Source organism: Danio rerio, chromosome 18 (assembly GCF_049306965.1).
Source record: "Danio rerio strain Tuebingen ecotype United States chromosome 18, GRCz12tu, whole genome shotgun sequence".
Taxonomy (NCBI): Eukaryota; Metazoa; Chordata; class Actinopteri; order Cypriniformes; family Danionidae; genus Danio; species Danio rerio.
Genome location: NC_133193.1, coordinates 32,741,288 through 32,762,648, shown reverse-complemented (window position 1 = coordinate 32,762,648; position 21,361 = coordinate 32,741,288). Strand labels below are relative to the sequence as shown.

At 36.8% G+C, this 21,361-nt stretch overlaps 1 protein-coding gene and 1 long non-coding RNA gene across 3 annotated transcripts in view; one reads left to right on the top strand and one right to left on the bottom strand.

Annotated features, from left to right (window-relative positions):
• The window catches only part of tcf25 (TCF25 ribosome quality control complex subunit), a 90,174-nt gene that overhangs the window by 38,932 nt on the left and 29,881 nt on the right, over window positions 1-21,361 (bottom strand). For both annotated transcript variants that reach the window (XM_005159180.5, NM_001005399.1), the window contains 8 exon segments: window positions 16,083-16,184; window positions 15,893-15,952; window positions 14,984-15,111; window positions 14,829-14,894; window positions 11,494-11,576; window positions 8,183-8,313; window positions 7,994-8,093; window positions 1,163-1,256 (listed from right to left, as the gene is read on the bottom strand). In XM_005159180.5, the coding sequence (XP_005159237.1) occupies window positions 1,163-1,256; window positions 7,994-8,093; window positions 8,183-8,313; window positions 11,494-11,576; window positions 14,829-14,894; window positions 14,984-15,111; window positions 15,893-15,952; window positions 16,083-16,184 (764 nt within the window).
• The window catches only part of LOC141378851 (uncharacterized), a 63,341-nt gene that overhangs the window by 14,632 nt on the left and 27,348 nt on the right, over window positions 1-21,361 (top strand). The window lies entirely within an intron of this gene.

The following is a 21,361-nucleotide window of genomic DNA, read 5'->3' as shown; positions in this document are numbered from 1 at the left end:
TGGGGTTATACAGACCAAAACAAAGACAGGCATTCTGACATGGAATGGACATATTCAAAAATAAATAACTGACTTTAGAATTGTTTTTCAAATAACAAAAAAGGTTTGTGCAATTAGTATGTTTCTTAAATATCTTCAAACATATTAAAGTATTTTTAAGCAGTAAAAGTGTCAAAAACTTACATTCAGGTTTCTTAAGTAATATTCAGCATGTCATTAATCATGCCATCTTGTCCTTCCTATTTATCTATTATTTATTATGTATGTAAACTTCTAGCTCACATTTAGTTATAGTATCTTATTTTAGTTATTGTATTGTGAGTGGAGCAGGAAATATTACCTTAACGGCGTATAATTTCATACAGCTCCATTTTGTTGTCATGCTATGAGTCTGAAATGCACCATGCACTGCAACAGCAAACTTCTCAGCTTTGCAGATTATAGACATATTTCTATTATAATGGCATGGAATAGTTTAAAAACCTGACATGGAAATCCTGACAAGTAAAATGATCCCTGTTGTATGTAATAAACAGTTTACTTTACTCCGTACTGCATGCACAGTACAAGTGCAAAATGTCTGTCCTGTTAGTAAAGTTTGATTGGTGGGTTAAAAGCCTCACCGCAATTGGCTTAACAAAGTATCTTCAAAAAAAGGGTTTGTCCTGCCAGGAAGGTCTCAAATATACAGTACACAAATCTAAAGCAATCTACGTAAGTGTGACGATTTTCAAATGCACCATTCATAAATGTGTGATGCACATATTTGTGTAAACATTTTAAATGTATTTAGGTGAGATTTTTTTGTGTTACCATTTTTTTTTTATATTTATGCTTTTTACTTGTGAAATTATTAATTATACTTGAATTAACCAATTGCATTGGTGTAATAATGAATTTCATTTTAAATGTATTCATTGGATTGGAGTATTTATGAATTCTGAAATTTGTGTCTTAAATTTATGAATTTGATTGCACTGTAACTTAATAAATAAATTATCATAATACTTTGAATTAAAACTTACTTTTTATGTAATGTTTAAACTGGAAACATTAAATTAACACATTTTTTATGCGCATTTTATTATATTGAGGTACATCTTTGATTACATCTTATTTGACACTTGCAGAATTTGAATTATTGTAGTAAAGCTGGTCTCACCTGTTCTCTGGTCTGCAGTAGTCCAGCCGACACGTGCCTGATGTTAAGCTGAACACAGGGTGGAATGCACACTCAAAACTGTACAAAGCCCTTTCTGCACAGACAAAAAAAAATAATAATTGTGAATAGCACCCTATTTTAAAGAATTATATTACATACAACGTTAAAGTCAGATATTCTGCTTTAAAATTGTGATTTTGAATTGTGCAGGAACGTCTGTCTTTGACGTTGGACGGGTTAAATGACCAAAACAGTGTAGCCAATTATATTTCAGCACCCTGGGTTGCCTTCATGGAAAACCACATATTTCATTCATTAAGTGCAGTAAATGCAGTGATACCAGTAACTTTTCGGAAAATTACCGAAACGACCTCACTGGTAAATTAAAAAAAGCGCAGTTTACATAGGCAAGGAGGTTACGGAATTTTTCCAGAAAAGACCGTTTACACATCCATTCCAAAATACGGGTAAATTTTGACATCATTAACCAGAAATGAGCTCAAAACGCCTGCGATTGTATTTGTAAATGTAATGTAATAGGGCATGATGGCTTCACTTTTATTTAAAGCTTCAGCATTCATGCAGCTTATCTCAGGGACATCCATAGGCAGAAGCATTAACTGCAGCTAAATGTTTACACATTTGATTACATTACAAATTCTGTGGATGGATAAATATTGATAACAACTTCGATAAAAACATATAAAGGAACACTTACGCATGCCGAGATGTATATAATATGTGTGTGTGCTGGAGCTCACCAGAGCACTCCAGCATTTCACATGCACACGCGTCAAGCAGAGCTTGAAGGTAAACAAACAGCGATTTATCATAAGTATTTTATCGGTTTTTTTTTTGTTTTTTTTTTACACAATTGGCATTAAGAAGGAACATGGAAACATTATTTGACCAACAACTAGCAGCTAAATGTGTCTGGAAAAGTATCCAAAGGCTTTTATTTTCATAAACAACGTGTATGTGAATGTGTCTGAATGTTCTGATTGGCTGGAGTAGACATCTCAAGTCAGCGCGTTCTAATCGTGAACGCACTTTTTCTGTCAATCTTCCTTCTGCGTTTACAAAGAGCAGCATTCTGCCAAATTACCAATAATGAAACAACATCTCTTTCTGGAAAAATTGCCAGAACGGATTTACCGGTATTTTCAAAAAGGGCCAGTTCACACATATAAACCTTTCCGGAAAATTGCTGGTAATTTTCTGGAAAGGTATGTATGTTTGAAAGGGGCTAGTAACAGCCCCTGAAGTGAGACGCAGATTCAGAGTTTCACATGAGGTAGTTATTAATTAGCAAATAATATGAATATTACAAACTTTAAGTGAGCAGGTTACATTGTAACCATGTGTCCTAACAGCATGCTACATGACAAGATTTGAAGTGATAAACAATTTGTCTGTTTGCACTGGTTGCAATGCACCAGAAATTTAAACCATTACAGCCATTCAGCAGCAGAGAATAACATTACTGCACCGCTCTCCAGCGAAACTATAAGGTTTACAATCCAATCAATAAACATAAACCTCTTATTATTATATGTACATTATTATATGTACATGCTAAATGATTGATATTTGTTAATTTGCACTGAGTCAGTTCTAAAGTCCAGTTACAAACGGTTTATTTTATTTTCAAGATCAGAGGTGAACTATCTGCACTGCTTTCAGTAGTATGGCAATAAATTTAATGCAAAATGGCATTCAAACTTACATTATTAGCATTTAACACAGAATAAAGCACATGAGGTGTCCCTGAAGTTATCAGTTTACAGATCTGTTGTTTACCTGTGAGAAATAGAAGCTGTTTCCAAAATATAAATTTCAGGTGTTGGTTAGGACAAAAACTCTTTTTGGTAAGGGGAAATATTTTTGGAAAACTGTTCAAATCAGCCTTAAATCAGTCTTTAGGCTTGATAGTCAGGCACGCTTACATCAATCTGGCAATCTGCACTTGCATGTGTTTTGATCCTGGACTGCAATACCTAGTTCAACCACTTACATACTTTAATACAAGATTTAACCCCATGGACCACAAAGGGCTACGTAGTGTTATGTTTTCTTTTCCATTATTAATAAAAACCATCTCAAAACTGCATGATGTGTTTACTTGTGTAATCTTTGACTAATATTTTGACTAATAGTTTGATGATCTGAAACATTAAAAAGTGATCAACATACATTTTTCCTATCTTAACAAACCATGCATCAACGTAAAGCCTATTTATAACACCTTTGTTTTTGTTGTGCAGGGTCACATATGTTTGTAATTAATTAAATATCCATTTCTACCCTTTAGTGTAACGCATGAAAGAACTACATATTTGTTTTTGTCTCAAAATATATTATCAGCTAAGTATTGCATTAGGAGATAAATATATAATTATCACTTATCCAAAATTGTATAATTTTTTGCAATTTTGGAGAAATAACAGCTAATTTGTCTCATGTTTAATGAAAAATTCCATAAAGTGTAAATAGTCATGGGGAAGTAAACGTTGTTCATTATTTGCAGTGTCAGTTGGACTGCCTGCCTTAGGATGTTGCCACCAGCAGAACCGTCATCAGGATGGCCTTGGTGGTGATCCTTGGATTTTAATTTACCTCTCTAACTATCCTCTTGGCCACTTTTGGCTTCTGACCACATCCACAGATTTTTTATAGTGTGGAATGTCTTGTTTTTTATATAATATTTAGCACTGTAGCCACTGAAACGTTAAAACATTTAGATATGGTCTTATAGCTTTTTCCTTACTTGTGAGCAGCCACAATACACAGCTGCATGCCACCACTGAGCTCCTTTGACTAGCCCATGACTAACCAAAGACAGAAAGCTTCTGTTTTTTACCTGTTAAGTAGATAAAAAAAACTCTTTCCAATGAATCAAGGTAATTAGGATGTTTTAGAGCAGCTTAGGCTATTTTCAATGGTACAGAACTTTGAATATTTTTTCCATACTGTGATAACATTGGACATGGCACTTTTTGTTGAAAGGTAAAGGTTTTCAGTGATGCATCTTGTATATTGTCTTATTTTCTTTTGGGAGAAGCTTGAGTAATTTCCGGCCCAGGCAGTTTTGGCCTTATGATTAGGGACTTGGAATCAAACTAATTGCAGCTGAGGTGCCCCTGTGCAAGGCACCTAAGCCCTAATTGCTCCCTGGCTGCTAAATATATCAGGAAATTTTCAAGTATAATAATCTGATAATATTATAATATAATAATATAATATATAATTATAATATTACTATTTTTTATTAGCCCCCCTGTTTATTTTTCCCCCAATATCTGTTTAACGGAGAGAAGATGTTTTTAACACATTTCTAAACATAAGTTTAAATAACTCATTTCTAATAAACGTTTTTTTTTTTTTTTTTTGTCATGATGGCAGGAAATAATTTTTTATTTGATTTTTTCAAGACACTTCTATACAGCTTAAAGAGACTTTTAAAGGCGAAACTAGGTTGATTAGGTTAACTAGGCTGGTTGTGTAATGCCGGGGAGTGACACCAACAACAGAAGGTGCCACTCCCCGGCGTTACAGAAGACTCGGCCACACAATGGATCCAGCGGGTATAAAGATCATGTGTCTGCGTCAGGAAGCCCGGTCTATAGAGGAATACGTGGAGGACTTCATCCAGGTAGCCCATTTAACATCTTTGGATGATTTATGCCTGATGATATTTTTTCGTGGAGGATTATCTGAACCTCTGTACTCCACAATGCCACTGCATGACCCCCATTGGACACTTGAGTTCTACATTGATCTGGCTCTGCAACTTAGTGGGTCCCCCTTCACCGTAGGTGAGGTGGAGGAAACTCCTAAATGTTTTTTGGGGGGGCAGTGTACAGCAAGACCAGATGACAACAGGGCTTGCTGTACACCCCACTGAAACATTAATGCTGGCATCACCCTCACTCCTGTCTCCTGAGCATCAGTTATATCACAAGATGGCCGACTCCAGTCCTCCAGCTCACAAGATGGCCGACTCCAGTCCTCCAGCTCACAAGATGGCCGACTCCAGTCCTCCAGCTCACAAGATGGCCGACTCCAGTCCTCCAGCTCAGAAGATGGCCGACTCCAGTCCTCCAGCTCACAAGATGGCCGACTCCAGTCCTCCAGCTCACAAGATGGCCGACGCCAGTCCTCCAGCTCACAATGTGGTCACAACCAGCCCTCCAGCTCACAATGTGGTAAGCGCCAATCTGCCACCAGCTCACAAGATGGTTTCCTGTTCCTTGTCCGTTCCTGCCATAGTTCCTGTTTCAGTTCCTGAAATACCATCACCTGAGCCACCAGAATGGCCACCACCACCTGAGTTACCAGAGCTGATGCCACCACCAGAGCTGTTACTGCCAGAGCTGCCACCGCCACCTCCAGAGCTGCCACCGCCACCTCCAGAGCTGCCAGACCCTCCAGAGCTGCTAGACCCTCCAGTGCTGCCAGACCCTCCAGTGCTGCCAAAGCTGCCAGAGCTGCAGCCACCTGAACTTCCTGAATGGCCGCCGCCTGAGCTTCCTGAATGGCCGCCGCCTGAGCTTCCTGAATGGCCGCCGCCGCCTGAGCTTCCTGAATGGCCGCCGCCGCCTGAGCTTCCTGAATGGCCGCCGCCTCCTGAGCTTCCTGAATGGCCGCCGCCTCCTGAGCTTCCTGAATGGCCGCCGCCTCCTGAGCTTCCTGAATGGCCGTCGCCTCCTGAGCTTCCTGAATGGCCGCCGCTTCCTGAGCTTCCTGAATGGCCGCCGCCTCCTTAGCTTCCTGAATGGCCGTCGCCTCCTGAGCTTCCTGAATGGCCGCCGCTTCCTGAATGGCCGCCGCCTCCTGAGCATCCTGAATGGCCGCCGCCTCCTGAGCTTCCTGAATGGCCGCCGCCACCTGAGCTTCCTGAATGGTTGCCGCCACCTGAACTCCCTGAATGGCTGCCGCCGCCCAAACCTCCTGAATGGCCACCGCCTGCTGAACTTCCTGAATGGCTGCCGCCACCTAAGCTTCCTCAATGGTCGCAGCCTCATGATCCAGGGCCACTGCAGTTCCACGCTCCAGGCCCTCCGCAGCTCCACGCTCCAGGCCCTCTGCAGCTCCACGCTCCAGGCCCTCCGCAGCTCCACGCTCCAGGCCCTCCGCAGCTCCACGCTCCAGGCCCTCCGCAGCTCCACGCTCCAGGCCCTCCGCAGCTCCACGCTCCAGGCCCTCCGCAGCTCCACGCTCCAGGCCCTCCGCAGCTCCACGCTCCAGGCCCTCCGCAGCTCCACACTCCAGGCCCTCCACTGCTCCACGCTCCAGGCCCTCCGCTGCTCCACACTCCAGGCCCTCCGCAGCTCCACCCTCCAGTCCCGCCACCGCTGCATGGTCCAGGCCCTCCATCCCTCCCCCAGTTCCGCCTCCGCTCCACCTCCCGCCTGAACAGTATTACAAGTGTCTGGAAGCCACTCCTTAGAGGGGGGGCTCTGTCATGTTCACCAGCGAACAACCACCAGATGTCGCTGGTAAACACACACACTTAGAACTACACTTTTCCTGGGCTACATTTTCATACATGCACTTCTCCCTGACACCCATGCTCACTCATCTAGCTTGATTACATTTGCACACCTGAGGACTTTCAGAGACTGATTAACACACACTATTTAAGTCACACATTCACCCCTTCAGTTTGCCGAGTCTTGTTCACTGTAAAGTAGCATTACAACACGGTTTCCTTGTCTTGTTTTCCTGTTTTTGAATCTAGCCTTGTTTATTTAGTTATCCTTGTCTGCCGCCTGCCTTTCGACCTCTTGATTGTTTAACTGACTACGATTCTGGATTGTCCTCACATACCTGTTTGCTCCCATATTGACCACTGCTTGCCTGACTGTGAATAAACCTGCATATTGGATCCTAACTTCTGTTGTGGTGTTACTCCCCGGCGTTACAGATTGGGGTAATTAGGCAAGATAATGTATAACAATGGTTTGTTCTGTAGACTATAGAAAAAATATATAGCTTACAGGGGCTAATAATTTTTACTTTAAAATGGTTTTCAAAAAACTAAAAACTGCTTGTTTCCTAACCGCCGGAATAAAACAAATAAGACTTTAAAACAAATATTACCAGACATACTGTGAAAAATTCCTTGCTTTGTGAAACATAATTTAAGAAATATTAAAAAAAAGAAAAAAAAATTCAAAGGGGGGCTAATAATAAGACTTCAATATATATATATGCAATATATATATGCAATAAAGGAGACGCGTTTAAATCTGTTGTTCTCATTTTGTTACGGACATGATATATTTTTGGTTTGTTCATTAATTAATGGAAACAAACAATTTACTTGAGCACAAGAAGTCTGTACTTGAGCATAGAAAAATGTCAACAACACAACTATGAGCAGCTTAGAAATGCAGCCAATAAAATTTATATTGTACAGTAAAAGTGTGTGTCTGCATACACGCGTGTGCCAATTTGGCATTGTTATCGGAAAAAAAAAATACCCAACCCTATTCACTGTTGCTTGGCCCTAAAAAGTTCTGTTTTTGAATTATTAATATTAGTCTGTGAGGGATTAAAGTACAGTACATTCAGCAGATTATAATGTTATTTAATAACAGGTCAACTGTTTGACTTAAAAAGAAAAAAACGCTCAAATATCAGACAAACACTAAGCCCCTCATTTTTTTGTCAATCTATAAGCTCTGTTTTGTCATTCCTAATTCGTGAAATATTAATATCAACAAAATCAACTGTGCACCTAATTTTTTTTTAATTATACAAATTGGTTTGGTCTTTGACAATATTTCATGATAATGATCTAACTACAGTATATGTGAAATTCCTCACCAATGAGATCTCTGGCAGTCTCTTGATCTTCCTGCATACGACATACATCTGACAGCTGCAAAAGTGAATCGATATGATATGGGTTGATCTGTAGGAGAACCTTAAGGAAAGCACAAGCAGAAGAATATCACTAAATTAAAAATTTGTTGCTCATGTGCATACAATAATTTAATAATTAAATGTCATTACCACAATGTTATTAGGGTCCATTGACTCCACCACCTCAAAAAACTTGAACTGAACTTGCTGATAGTCATGATTATGTTCAAATGTGAAATGCTGAACTCCATCTTTAGACTCCACTAGACTCATTGAGATACCTAAAAACAACAGTAATCAATTCAAATAATTCGCTTGAATAAAATTAAGACAAGCATGGTTTCTTATACAAATGCAGACTGCAGTTCACAACAAAATACAAAATTGTAATAAAAGCTATTCTGTCTGCTTTCAGTAAACTTAAGAAGAAAAAACTATACTGGTCATTTAATATCAGCAATTAAATTTTGTTGACAATGTGCCAAACATAATATACAATGTGCAAAACATAATATACAGCTGTGGGGGAAAAAAAGGCATTTTGATGTTCAAGACAATTCACTTTTCAGAAAAATAATAATGGTACATCCTATAAGCTAGACAGCTAGACACATGTAATTTTGGTTACATATCTTAAAGGTGCCATATAATGAAAATTTGCATATACCGAGGCACAGCTGGAAAATATAAGTGCAGTACACTCTCAAATAAAACAGTTTCCTTGTTCCCCTGTAAGTGTTAAATGTGAAAAACAGACCTGCGCTTACAGGACATTAAACATACTATGCATCTGGGCTCTTATTTTGGAAATAAGAAAGGCAGGGAGACTAAAGGCTATTAGACTTCTTTGCCAAGTGATTGCCATAAGCCGTGGGCAATGCCTTCCACATAGCCATGCAAATATACTACTGCATTATGTTTGTGTTGCTCTGTCAATGACATTTTTGAAATGCAAGCTGGCAGAGGGGTTTTGTTTATCTGTGAAGAGTTTCTTTGGTGTTGTTTTGTTTACACCAAAAATACTCCTAATGCTAACTCACTGTACAAGTACCTCTAATTTGCTAATTCAAAAAAAAGAGAGACAGACACCAGCAATTGCTCAACAACTTTAAACTAGTGGTGTCAAAATTAGTGCGTTAACGCATGCGATTAATTTGAAATATTAAATTTTAAATAATTAACACAGTTGCAATTTTTTTTCTGTTGTGGCCGACGTGTGTTCAACATGCAAAGAAATATGGATTAGACCAAGGAAGCACTTTTTGAAGGCAAGTTTCAGTATAAAAAAAATTATGTTGCATTACCAGGCTATCCAGCATTTCCTCCAAAGTTTCATGCAATTTTGGGTGCTTCATTTTTACCTTTCAACTTCTGTTTTAATGGAATTTGATACCGCATGGGCGAACGAAAAGAAAAACTTCTGCATTTCGTGACTCTGTGGTGCATTAAGGTAATCAAAAATCGCTGCTTACATGGTAGACTCTTAAAAAGAGTATTATCTGAATCATATTAAAATCGGAGTATTGCTGTCCATGTAAATGTACTCAGAAAGTGCCAGATGAAGTCGCAAGCTGTCAAAGACAGCGCATTCCTCTGCCTTTCACCATGCGCCCTCCAATTTCATGTCAAGCCAGGATCTTGATGGTTTATTGTGGGTATGTTGTTTACATGAAGAAATCTGTGTTACAAGTTAAACAAAAAATCTAATAAACAATTATATTTTGAATTTAAATAGTTTTTGTCTTGTTTTTACATTATTTTTACATTTCAATAAACAAAATAACAAGTTTCAGTCTTTTTAGTCGAGATTAATTTTCCAAAAAAAAAGTGTGATAAATTGGTAAAAAAATTTTATGGATTGACAGCACTACTTTAAACATAAATTAAACAAAAAAAAAGTATGCAGCTGGAGCTCCTCCACAGGACTCTACACATGTTAAACGCTCACACCACCAGACCAGGGGCCTCATGTACTAAGACTTGAATCATACTAAAACATTGCGTACGCACAAAGCTGTAAATGTGTGTACGCAGAAAAAAATTCAGATGTATGAAACCATGCGTACGCCGAATCTCACGCATCTTCTTTTGTACATCTGAATGAACGTAAACTGAGCGCAACATGCACGAGCACAAAACCCCTCCCTGCCTCCTCCCCCATATGAATATGCAAATGACTCTACTTTGGCAAAACCCAACGAAAAAGCAAAGGCAAAAGCAAGCAAGAAGAGAAACTTTGAACAGAATGTGAATTGGAGGTGCTGCTTACGGAGGTAGACCGGAAAAAAAGCGGTGTTATTTGCAAATTTGTCCTTCGGAATTAACAACAAAAGAAAAAAATAGAATGGGGAGAGTTTAGCTGATGCGGTTAACATAGTTGGGTCTGAACATCGCACTGTGGAGTTAAAAGAGAAATAGTGTGATTTATAGGAGTTGCAGTACCCTTAATAGTCTCAGTGGCGCAGCTCGTAAGACGCATGTTAACATGTTTTGACACGTTCGAGCATGAACTCGGTTCGAATTCCAGCGTCTGATGAACTCTTTCTTCTTTTTCCCCCCGCTACATATCAGATTTTGCCAACTAATTATCACGGGAAAGACAAGTAGGAATCATTAATAAGTTTGTGCATCATATTTTATTTGCACATTTATTGAATGGAAATGTTTCTGATTCACGCATGCAAATTCATCTTCACATAGTGTCTTTATAGCAATGTGCGTGCAGTAGATAGCTCAGATTACATTGTGAAAACAGGCGACCGCTGCAAATTGTGCTTTAATGTTTAGCTGGTCAAATGTATGGTATGGAAACCTTATATACCTGCTAGATGAACCCGTCTACACTTTGTAGAGTACAATTTAACACAACTGCCTCTAGGAGTCGCCAATGGAAATAAAACAGACACGCACAAAAAATGTGCGTACGCCAGCCATAAAGCTGGCGTGGAGCTGCGCACATTCCCACGTTTAGTTCATTGTTAGTAAATCCAAACATGAGCGATACTGAGCATGAAACCAGGCGTACGCAAAGTTTTTGTGCGTACACATCGTTGATACATGAGGTCCCAGACCTCTTCTTCATAATCTAAGCAAAAGAACCATTACCAAATATAAAAGCAGCAGATTGACAACATAGTACCGTTTGGTCATAGATATGGTAGCCGCACCTCTGTGTGACGTTTAAAGCATGTTACACTCAAAACATCCAAGAGAACAGGTACAAGTTATGCACCAAGTGTCCAGGCTTTTAACCCTGTAAACATACTTTAATAAAATCGCTCTGACTGCAGAGAACGAATTTTGCCCAGCACCCCGATACTCTTTGAACACTATATTACAGCAAAACATAAAACTAACTGAACGCTCAAATAATTTTTTACCTCAGTTTAATTTTGATATTGTATACCTTTTTGAGTACCTAACATACTGAAAAAGAATGAAAGAGAAGCATCCGATCTCACCTGGTCGACTAAAGCGGGGCCAAGTGTCTTTAAAAACAGTCATCCAAGTGCATCGATGAAACTGTCTCTGCCTCTGTTTTGATCTGAATATGGACACATAGAAAGACCAATTGTTCAGTGCAGTAATCAAACTTTGTTCACAGTACACAAGTTTTTTATTAATGTTTTAAATTATTTATCTTTAGGGTGTGCACACTATCATTATGCAGCTCATTAAACTAGAAATGTCTTCAATATCCAGTGTTAAATCTATGTCTGGATATTTTGAAATTACATTTTGAATGTACAACTTGTTGGCCCTGACTGAACACTTGTCTCATCCCAACCATGTGTGGACATATATACATTAAATGATTCTTAACATGGATGTCATTTCATCATCCAGTTCACATTTGTTTTAGGTCTAGCCTATTATCATCACAGCTTGAGGTGATATTTTTTGAATGTTAAGTTTTAAGTTTTTTTTTTTAATTGTTATGAACGTTCATGCTCATTTTTCTTAATGCAAATGCCTTCCAAGGCTTAGCTTTAAGCTAATTAATTACCATCATTCAATTATTTTTACTATAATACGTTTCAACATGTTACAATCACTTTTTTTGCTGTGCTTGTAGTAGTGGTGTAACTTACAAATCTCACACTTGTGTAAAAAATGTGGATGTGTGGAAATTAATGAATGGAACGAATATATATCTGTATGTTCTATGTAGTAATAAACAATATCTGAGCATGTGTGTGAGTGTAATTTTGGGGGAAAAATAATAATTAATTTTATAGGAGGGCAAATATGTATGACTTCATGCTCGGTGTTATCATAAAACAGATCCAATGTGTGAGAAACAGGTTGGGCAATCAATTCACTGCTATATCTGTCTAAACCATATTCAATCAAAATGTACAATATCATTGACAAAATGTTTAACTTCACTGTAATTATTCACATCTATTTTTATAAGTAAAGCTAATGAAAAAAAAATAACTTGCCCTAGACGTTTTTCTCAATCTATGAAAACTCTTAAAAACAATATATTTTTCTTATTGAAGAAAGTTAATTTAAATTCTGTTTCTGATCTAAACAGATCAGAGTGACAAAAATAAATCTTTTTACAAATATTAGACTTTGTTCTGAAACCATATAAATTATATATATGAGCAATATTACATGAGTAGCAGTGCAATAGGACTGTATATCGGCACTGGTGAGAGGCGTGTTGGCACAAGGCCACAGGTCAAGTGCCTTAGTGTCCTACCAGTGACGATATACAGCCATATTGCACTGCTATTCATGTGATATTGCTTTTATACAACAGATCAACGGCATAATCGTGTGCATATTTAAATTCAAGTGTTTTGTGTAAGGAACTACTTTCTTCTGCCATTCTTTCACATCTGCAGCTGACATCAGAACAGTAAAAACTGATTCATAAATGTGTAGGGAGTCAACGGATAGTTCCAGAACCGAACAAACCACAGACCATGTTATCCTTAAAAGATTGGTTGGTGCCTACATGTCTGAGCTTTGATTTCATTTTCAAAGCAATCCACAGGCACCCAGCAAAAGGCAATCCACAGGATGACTAGCCAGTCAACATCACAGTTGCATGTTAATTAACTTTACACCTTAAAACAGTAAAAGGCTCTACAATCAAAAACCCACCAAACCGGTTTTTGAGAAGTACCTTTTGGTTCGCGTGTCCTTTGGCGTCTGCAAGGAATACACATTCTCAGGCAGACACAAAAGCTTAATGGACATTAAGTTTAATGGACATTTAAGTAAAACAGTTTATTTGAGTAATGTACGTTTGCTTTATGTTTCTGTAGGTTTTTGTGTGTACATGTTCCATGTGTTTAACAAAACTGTCATGGATAGTTATTGAGTAATAGCCCTCAGTGACAAATGAAATCTACAGAATGTTTGTGAAATACTTCATGTTTGGTATTGATTGAAAGCTAGGAACATTTCAAATGCATTGGTTTATATGAAGAAACCATACTATGAAAAGTGTCCATGTTATGAGACTTTATTTTAACCACTATGCTATCAAAGCAGCACCCACACCAGGTGTCAACCCGGCCTCCTAAAGGGGGGAATTGGGGTGTGACTCCACCCCGCACCTTCTCTGATTGGACAAGTATTGAGTAGACCCAGCCTCTACCAAAGTCTATAAACTTTGAACTAGGAATTTCATCGTCGTCTTTTGCCGGTCATCTTTGCCAGTCGTCACCGCCGTCGCTGCCCGGACGTCGCTCTTCTCGTGCTGTGGCCGTTACATCGCCTCACAGTATATATATATATATATATATATATATATATATATATATATATATATATATATATATTTATTTTTTAATAGCTTTAGTTATAACATACAGATGTGAATAATTACAGTAAAATCATTTTGTAAATAAAATTCTATTGGATCTGTGTTACAATAACACTGAGCATGAAGTCAGAATTATTAGCCCTATAAATTAAATATATTGCTTAAGGGGGCTAATGGAAATTTACCTTGAACAGGCTAAAAAAACCTTAAAATGGTTCCAAAAATTTTAACTGCTTTTATTCCAGCTAAAAAATAAAATAAAATAATAAGACTTTCTCCAGAAGAAATAAATATTGGATAAGAAAATACTGTGAAAAATTCCTTGCACTGTCAAACATCATTTGTGAAATAATAATAATAAAAAATAAAAAACTACAGGACGGTTAAAAATTGACTTCAACTAGGCACATCAGATCCTAATAAGATTTATTTACTGCTAAAATACTGAAAAGAGGTTAAAAGTGTAAAGACACTTAAAAAAAAATCCAGGCTTGAAGCAAGGATAGTTTTTCTACTAAAAACTGGGATTATTGTTTGTTTGTTTTTGTCTCATGTCGAAATTCTGTGAAGAGACTGACCTTTAGATCATTAAAAAAAATAAAAAATCAAACCAGACTTGTGACATTAATTATTGCTTACTTTATTTCTAAAAACAAGCAACTTCTAAGGCATTAATGGGCTTTGTCTTTGTTTTATTTTCAATAATAACCTGTGAACAAAAAGAAATATTTCACCCGTCCTGTTGTATCTTACCATACTATTCTAATTTGCAATCTTAATCATAATTATACTAGTTTGAAACAAACAGTTTTGTAGTTTAATACCACTTACCATTTACTTGGATATAGTACAAGTTGAAAATGTTCTTATTATATATTTTTTGTTTCATGTAATAGAGCAACATGTGGCAAAACATAAATGGAACAATAAGATAATATGTCAAATTGTAACCAAGGAAAAGTAACACAATAGTAAAAATTATAAAACTGAAAACAAAATTAATGAATTTACCTCTGGTGTCCAAGAACAGCCCGTGCTCCAAAAAACCTCTTCAGCTCTGTCTCTGAATTCAAATTCCTTTAAAACCCAGAGGAAAACAATCTAACATAAAATATTTGAATAAGAACATTTCAATGGCACAAAACTATGACATGCATGGATCTTACCTGTGTTCAACATACAGTACGGGTCTGCGTTCAGAAGCACTATTCTCAGCACTTTGACAAGACAAGCCTTTGCTCTTCTCAGGAATTTCTAATAGAGCATCAATACCATCTTCGGTGCCAAAATCATCCTGTCAATAACAATCAACAAGCTGATTTGATACACACTAAGCATGAAAGACTTAACTACTACATTATATTGATAGTGAACTTGCTTTTATAACCAGTAAGCAAACCATAACTACAGTAAAAAAAAAAACATTATAAAAACAATGATAAAAATATATAATTAACACAGCAGTCACAATGTACCTAAGGTTTATTGAGTTTAGTAGATTAAAAATGAAACCAATCACCTTTATTTCAAAACATTTATACAATTAAAACATTACCCTTAGAATGAATCATATATTTTGCATATGGTTAGACATTTACTGCCATAATGTTTACGCTTGTCATATGTATATTATCTGCTAATTAAAAGCCACCTTATGTAAAAGCCCAACTCTGAATCTATATCTCATCTTGAAGGCTGCTACTGTCCTCTTGAGGTTGCATATTTAGCCACCCCCACACACTTATACAGCCTTCAAGACTAAAATGACATACGTTGTGGTTTAGAGGAACAAAGAATAACTGACATTTAGCATTAGTATTTTCAAATTAACAATATTACTTAGCTGTTGTTTAGCTGTTTCTTAGGTGTTTCTTACATATCTGAATACATATTATGCTGTTTTTATGCTTTAGAGTTTATATTTACAGTGGGAGAAATAACCATTGAATACGTCATGTTTTTTTTTTTTCTGGAAAAAATATTTCTAAAGGAGCTGTTGACATGGAATTAAACTAGATTTGGTAAAAAACCCAAATAATACAAACATAAAAATTAAACTCTATATATTATATTACGCTTATAGCTGAATCCTTATTTTTCTTCTTCTTCTTCTTCTTTTTGTTTGATTTCTCTTTCTGCAAAAAGAGCATAAAACAGATATCAGCATAACTGAGATGTGAACAGATTCAATATCAGGTTAATGATGCTGAGCATACTGTCAAATTAAAGATGATGATGGTGTGCATATTTGAAATCTCTTAATACCTTTTCAGCATCTTTCCCCAGATGAGCTTCTTGTTGTCCATCACTGTTTTTTTCTGCCTGTTCCACATCTGACAGACATGCTTCCACATCAGCCTCTCCTATCTGAAATAAACAGTACCACTGAACATAACGCATGACCATAACATCATTACATTGATAAACAGCATTAAAAACACACAACTATCTGTGGGCATGTGTAATGCCATATTCCAAATAAAACTACCTCTGAAATTCACATTGTTTCCCCCAAGTCACCATAGTCTACACAAATGTAGATCTCATCAACCCAAATAACTTCCACACTCACAGGAAGTCTCATAGTTTGAACAGTAATATAACAATTTTTCTTTTACAATGAAAGAGTAAATTTCTTATCTTGGTGATATTGAAATAAAATTAGGGAAACAATTAAAACTATAATAATCCAGTTCTTGAAAGCAAAATTATATTTTAGATGGGCATGTGAAAAGTGAAAAATACAAAACATGCACTAACTTGAAATAATGTCTTTTGTAAATAAACATGATTTTAAACAATACAATGTCAACAGTACAACCTAATAACTTGCATACCATAAACAAATATTTTTAGTCTATGCGCTTCTCTTTATTAAAACACCTCTATATATTAATGTGATATAAACAAACACACAATTTTAAGTTTTAGTAAAACATTAGTAAATTAAATATTTTAAAACATATAATTGTTATTTTTAGAAATTAATTGTTATTGACAGAAATTAGAAATGCTTGTGCAGTTTATTCCACTGTGGTGGAAAAATAAAATAAAAATGGAATAAGCCTAAGGAAAGTTAGTAAGTGATGCTTAGTGATTTAAAAATAAATAAAATAACTATTGCTTGTTTCTAGTCTGGCTGAAGCAGACAACGACATCAAAATGGCCTCAACCATTTCGAAATAAACACTGTTGGTTTTAAAGGAGAAGCTCTCCTTGAAAATATAGGAGGAAATTTTGACATTGAGTTCATAGCTTCTGGCTGAAATTTGTACCTCTGCTGCTCTTCTGACCAACATCTCTGGTCACAGTGCTGAGATTACAGACATAGAACTCCATGTATAAAAAGCTGGCAATGTTAGAACAAATATCAGTCCCTGGAAAAAGACTTAGATCTGATCTAAAAGTTGACAACCTAGAAAACAACAAAGAAGGTTAACGCCTCTAAGCCATCTCAATGGTATAATTTTCGTAGAACTTTTTGGGGATAAACAGCCTTATGATTTGGAGATCACAGGTCTCTTGCATTAAAAAGCAACCTGGTGCACCTCCAAAGACTACGATTGGTAAATTCTTCATTTCCAGACAAGAGAGCATATTCTACGTCTTTCAAAAGGAAGCAGGGAAATGTACAAGAAGGAAAAGAAGAAACTGATTTTCCCTGACAAAACACTTTCAAGCTGGTCAAGTCGAAGCTGCACACCAGGGGCCTCATGTATCAACGCTGTGTACAGACAAAAACTTTGCGTACGCCAAATTTCACGCTCAGAATCGCTCACGTTTGGATTTACTAACGATGAATGTGTGCAGCTCCACGCCTGCTTTATGGCTGGCGTACGCATATTTTTTGTGCGTGTCTGTTTTATTTTCATTGGCGACTCCTAGAGGCAGTTGTGTTAAATAGCTCTCTACAAAGTGTCTTTGAGCCTTGCAATGGCAGCTGTATGAGACAGATTCATTTAGCAGGTATATAAGGTTTCCATACCATACAGTTGACCAGCCAAACATTAAAGCGCAAATTGCAGCGGTCGCCTGATTTCCCAATGTAATCTGAGCTATCTACTGCACGCACATTTCTATAAAGACACTATCTGAAGATGAATTTGCATGCATGAATCAGAAACATTTCCATTCAATAAATGTGCAAATAAAATATGATGCACAGACTTATTAATGATTCCTACTTGTCTTTCTCGTGATAAATAGTGTCAAAACATGATCGTGTCAAAACATGATGACATGCGTTTTTCGAGCTGCGCCACTGAGACTTTTAAGGGTACTGCAACATTTTATACCTATAAATCACACTATTTCTGTTTAATTCACTCAGTGCAATGTTCAGACCCAACTGTGTTAACCGCATCAGCTAAACTCTCCCACTCCATTTTTTTCTTTTGTTGTTAATTCCGGAGGACAAATTTGCAAATAACACCGCTTTCTCTGGTCTACCTCCGAAACCAGCACCTCCAATTCACATTCAGTTCAAAGTTTCTCTTTTTGCTTGCTTTTTTTTTTTTGCCTTTGCTTTTTCGTTGAGTTTTGCCAAAGTAGAGTCATTTGCATATTCATACGGGGGAGGAGGCAGGGAGGGGTTTTGTGCTCGTGCATGTTGGAGCTCAGTTTCACGTTCATTCAGATGTACAAAAGAATATGCGTGAGATTCGGCGTACGCAGCGTTTCATACATCTGACTTTTTTTCTGCGTACGCACATTTACAGCTTTGTGCGTACGCAATGTTTTAGTATGATTTCCACGCAAGTCTTAGTCCATGAGGCCCCGGGGGTTTTAATTTAGGATGTTGTATCCTTTCCACTCTCTTTTTAAATCAAACAGGTTTGACACTCCAGATGCTGTTTTGAAATTCTTCAATACTGTGGTTAAGGCTGGTCGATCTGGATATCCGTCCCTTATCGACCCAAGGACATCATAGCCAGGTACAGAAATGATCATCTTGCTGTTCTCAGTTTTATTAGTGCAGGCTAATACTTCCAGTACGAAAATAATTTTTTTTACCTGCTTCACAAACATTTGTGTGCTGTACAGAATATAGAGCTGTTGTTTGTAAGTGATATTTTTAAAAACAATGTCGTTTTTCCTATTTTCTTACACAGCACCTATTTTACCCTTTACAAAAAGCAAGAGAAGCCTTTGTTGTCTCCAGAATGTGTCTGTAAAGTTTCCGCTTAAAATACCCATCAGATTTATTATAGCCTCCAGAATATATCCATTGCTCACCATCACCATTCCGATGTGCGTGTCTGCTTCTCATCATGCATTACGCCAGATAAACAGCACAGTGACAGAGACAGACTCAGATGAAGCTGAAATACAGCTCAACTGTTAAAAAGAGTTTATTTTAGTCTTTCTGAAATTATAAGTCTCACACAAATGATGTTTGCAGTGCACACACATTAGCGTTTACTGACCGTGGTGATTATAGCTGTAAAGTATTACATAGCAATTTCACTGTCTTGATTACAAACATGCTCTGTTTTAAAAATGTTATAAACCTATAAAACATACATAAATCCTAGAGAGTAGTAATATGTAATTAAATACCAGTTTATTTAAAAAAATAAAATAAAATCTATGGAAACATGAAACATGGCGCCTGTCAATCAATTTGGTGGGGGGGTAAAACCACACTCCTATGACACATTGCAATGGGCCTTAAAATCACTGGAATTTGGGTCCTGTTTTAACATCAGGAAGTTTTAAAAAGAGACTTTGGTTTCTAGCTCTCCAATATGACACTGGACACTATACATACAGACAGTTCTGTCCCAACAGCTTACAAAAGTCGATTTTCATCATAGGTGCCCTTTAATAATGTTACGAAGTTTCGATACTAAGTTAATGGGTAGTGTTAGGCCTTTATATTGAAAAGGGGAAAGGTGTGTTTTTTTTTTTTTCCTTTCTTTTTCTCCTCCTGCAGAGGTTATGTTCATGTCATTCATATACAATGCCAGACTGGTCATACTAATCGGTTGAGGAAGTGCAACAAACTTTATCTGCTGGAATGTGAGGGGACAGATCAATTTTACCAAATATATCAAAATATTATTGCACAAAATATTATTGCAAAAGTGGCGCATGGTCTTACTGAGTTGAGCTTATTCTCTTAATGAGTTATAGGTGTGTTTTGAGAAAAAAACAATCAGAGTCTCATCTCCCATTTCCTTTAAGAGCCAGTTGTGCCGCACCATAGCGTATTTGCTATTTACAAGGCGGACTTTGTAAGTGGAAAAACAGTGCTTCACTAGCTATAAGACAGTTAAACAGAGCATCTACAGTGCAAAAAGGAGACATGAGCCTCCTCGTTTACTTTCGCTTTCATAAGGAAACGTGTTGTATGCACAGATATCCATTAGCGTATACATCATTTTGTTTAATTTTGTTTGATTTATTTCAAAATTATTTTTAAATTCAGTTCTAATACCAGCAAATGAATAAATGAACAATAATAACAAGGTGTGGTCAAACAACTGAGTCAAATTCAAATACACATGCTTTGGCCCCATATGGTCTAAAACTTGACAGGTGGACAAAACCAAGCTTGTTTTTAATAAAACTATTATAAATATGCATTTAATAAATAATACTGCTAATAATAATAACAACATTATACAAAAGCAAATTGTATAAATAAACGGAAAAAGCCTCCGGTAAAATAGGGGAGAGAAAGCGTTATGCCATGTGTTAAAAAGTTCCCTCTATTAAACAGAAATTGGGGAAAAAAATAAACATGGGGCTAAAAATTCAGGACTAATTATTCTGACTTAGTGTGTGTGTGTGTGTATGTGTTAGAAGATTAATCATTACTATTTGTAAGTTTCTAGAGGTTAAATCCTCAAAGCTTCTCAGAAAGTTTCTTATGATTATAACTTGCAAATTGTATATATTTTTATATTCAATGGCGTGATCTTTTAACCTGCATCCAATCCGGGCTAACTTCCGGAAAGGGAGGGTAACCAATAGCGTTAGAGATATCAAGTAAACCAAGTCCTGCCCCAAGACTGACAAAAATCAAAAAAGTTTTGCACGAGCAGAGAGAAGAGCAAGCGAGCAAGAGTGTTTACGATGACAGGGTTTCTGCAAATATCATACAGTAACGTCAAATGTAAGACTTTTTAAGACCATTATGTATTAAATTTAAGACCTTTATCACAATATGAAATCACGTGAGAGAAAATTCAAAATTTGTGGTAAAATAAATTCTTATTTAAATTGAACAGAACTAAAGATGGGTTAGAAAAACCATTAAACTACAAAAAAAAAGAAAAACATCTTAAGGCGGATTTATATTTTCACCTGGCGCCGCAACACACACCTCCACTGACTGCGTGCACCTCACGAAACGGACAAGGCCTTTATACTTGATGCATTCGCTGTTGTGATATTCTTTAAATCTTTTCTTTAATGACAGAGGGTGGTCAAAAACCCACCGTAATGTCAGATAAAAAAACAAATAAGTAGTAAGTTTCCGGAACTACATCATATCACAAATATAGTTCAAGATTTTTGAACTAATTATTTTTTTATAA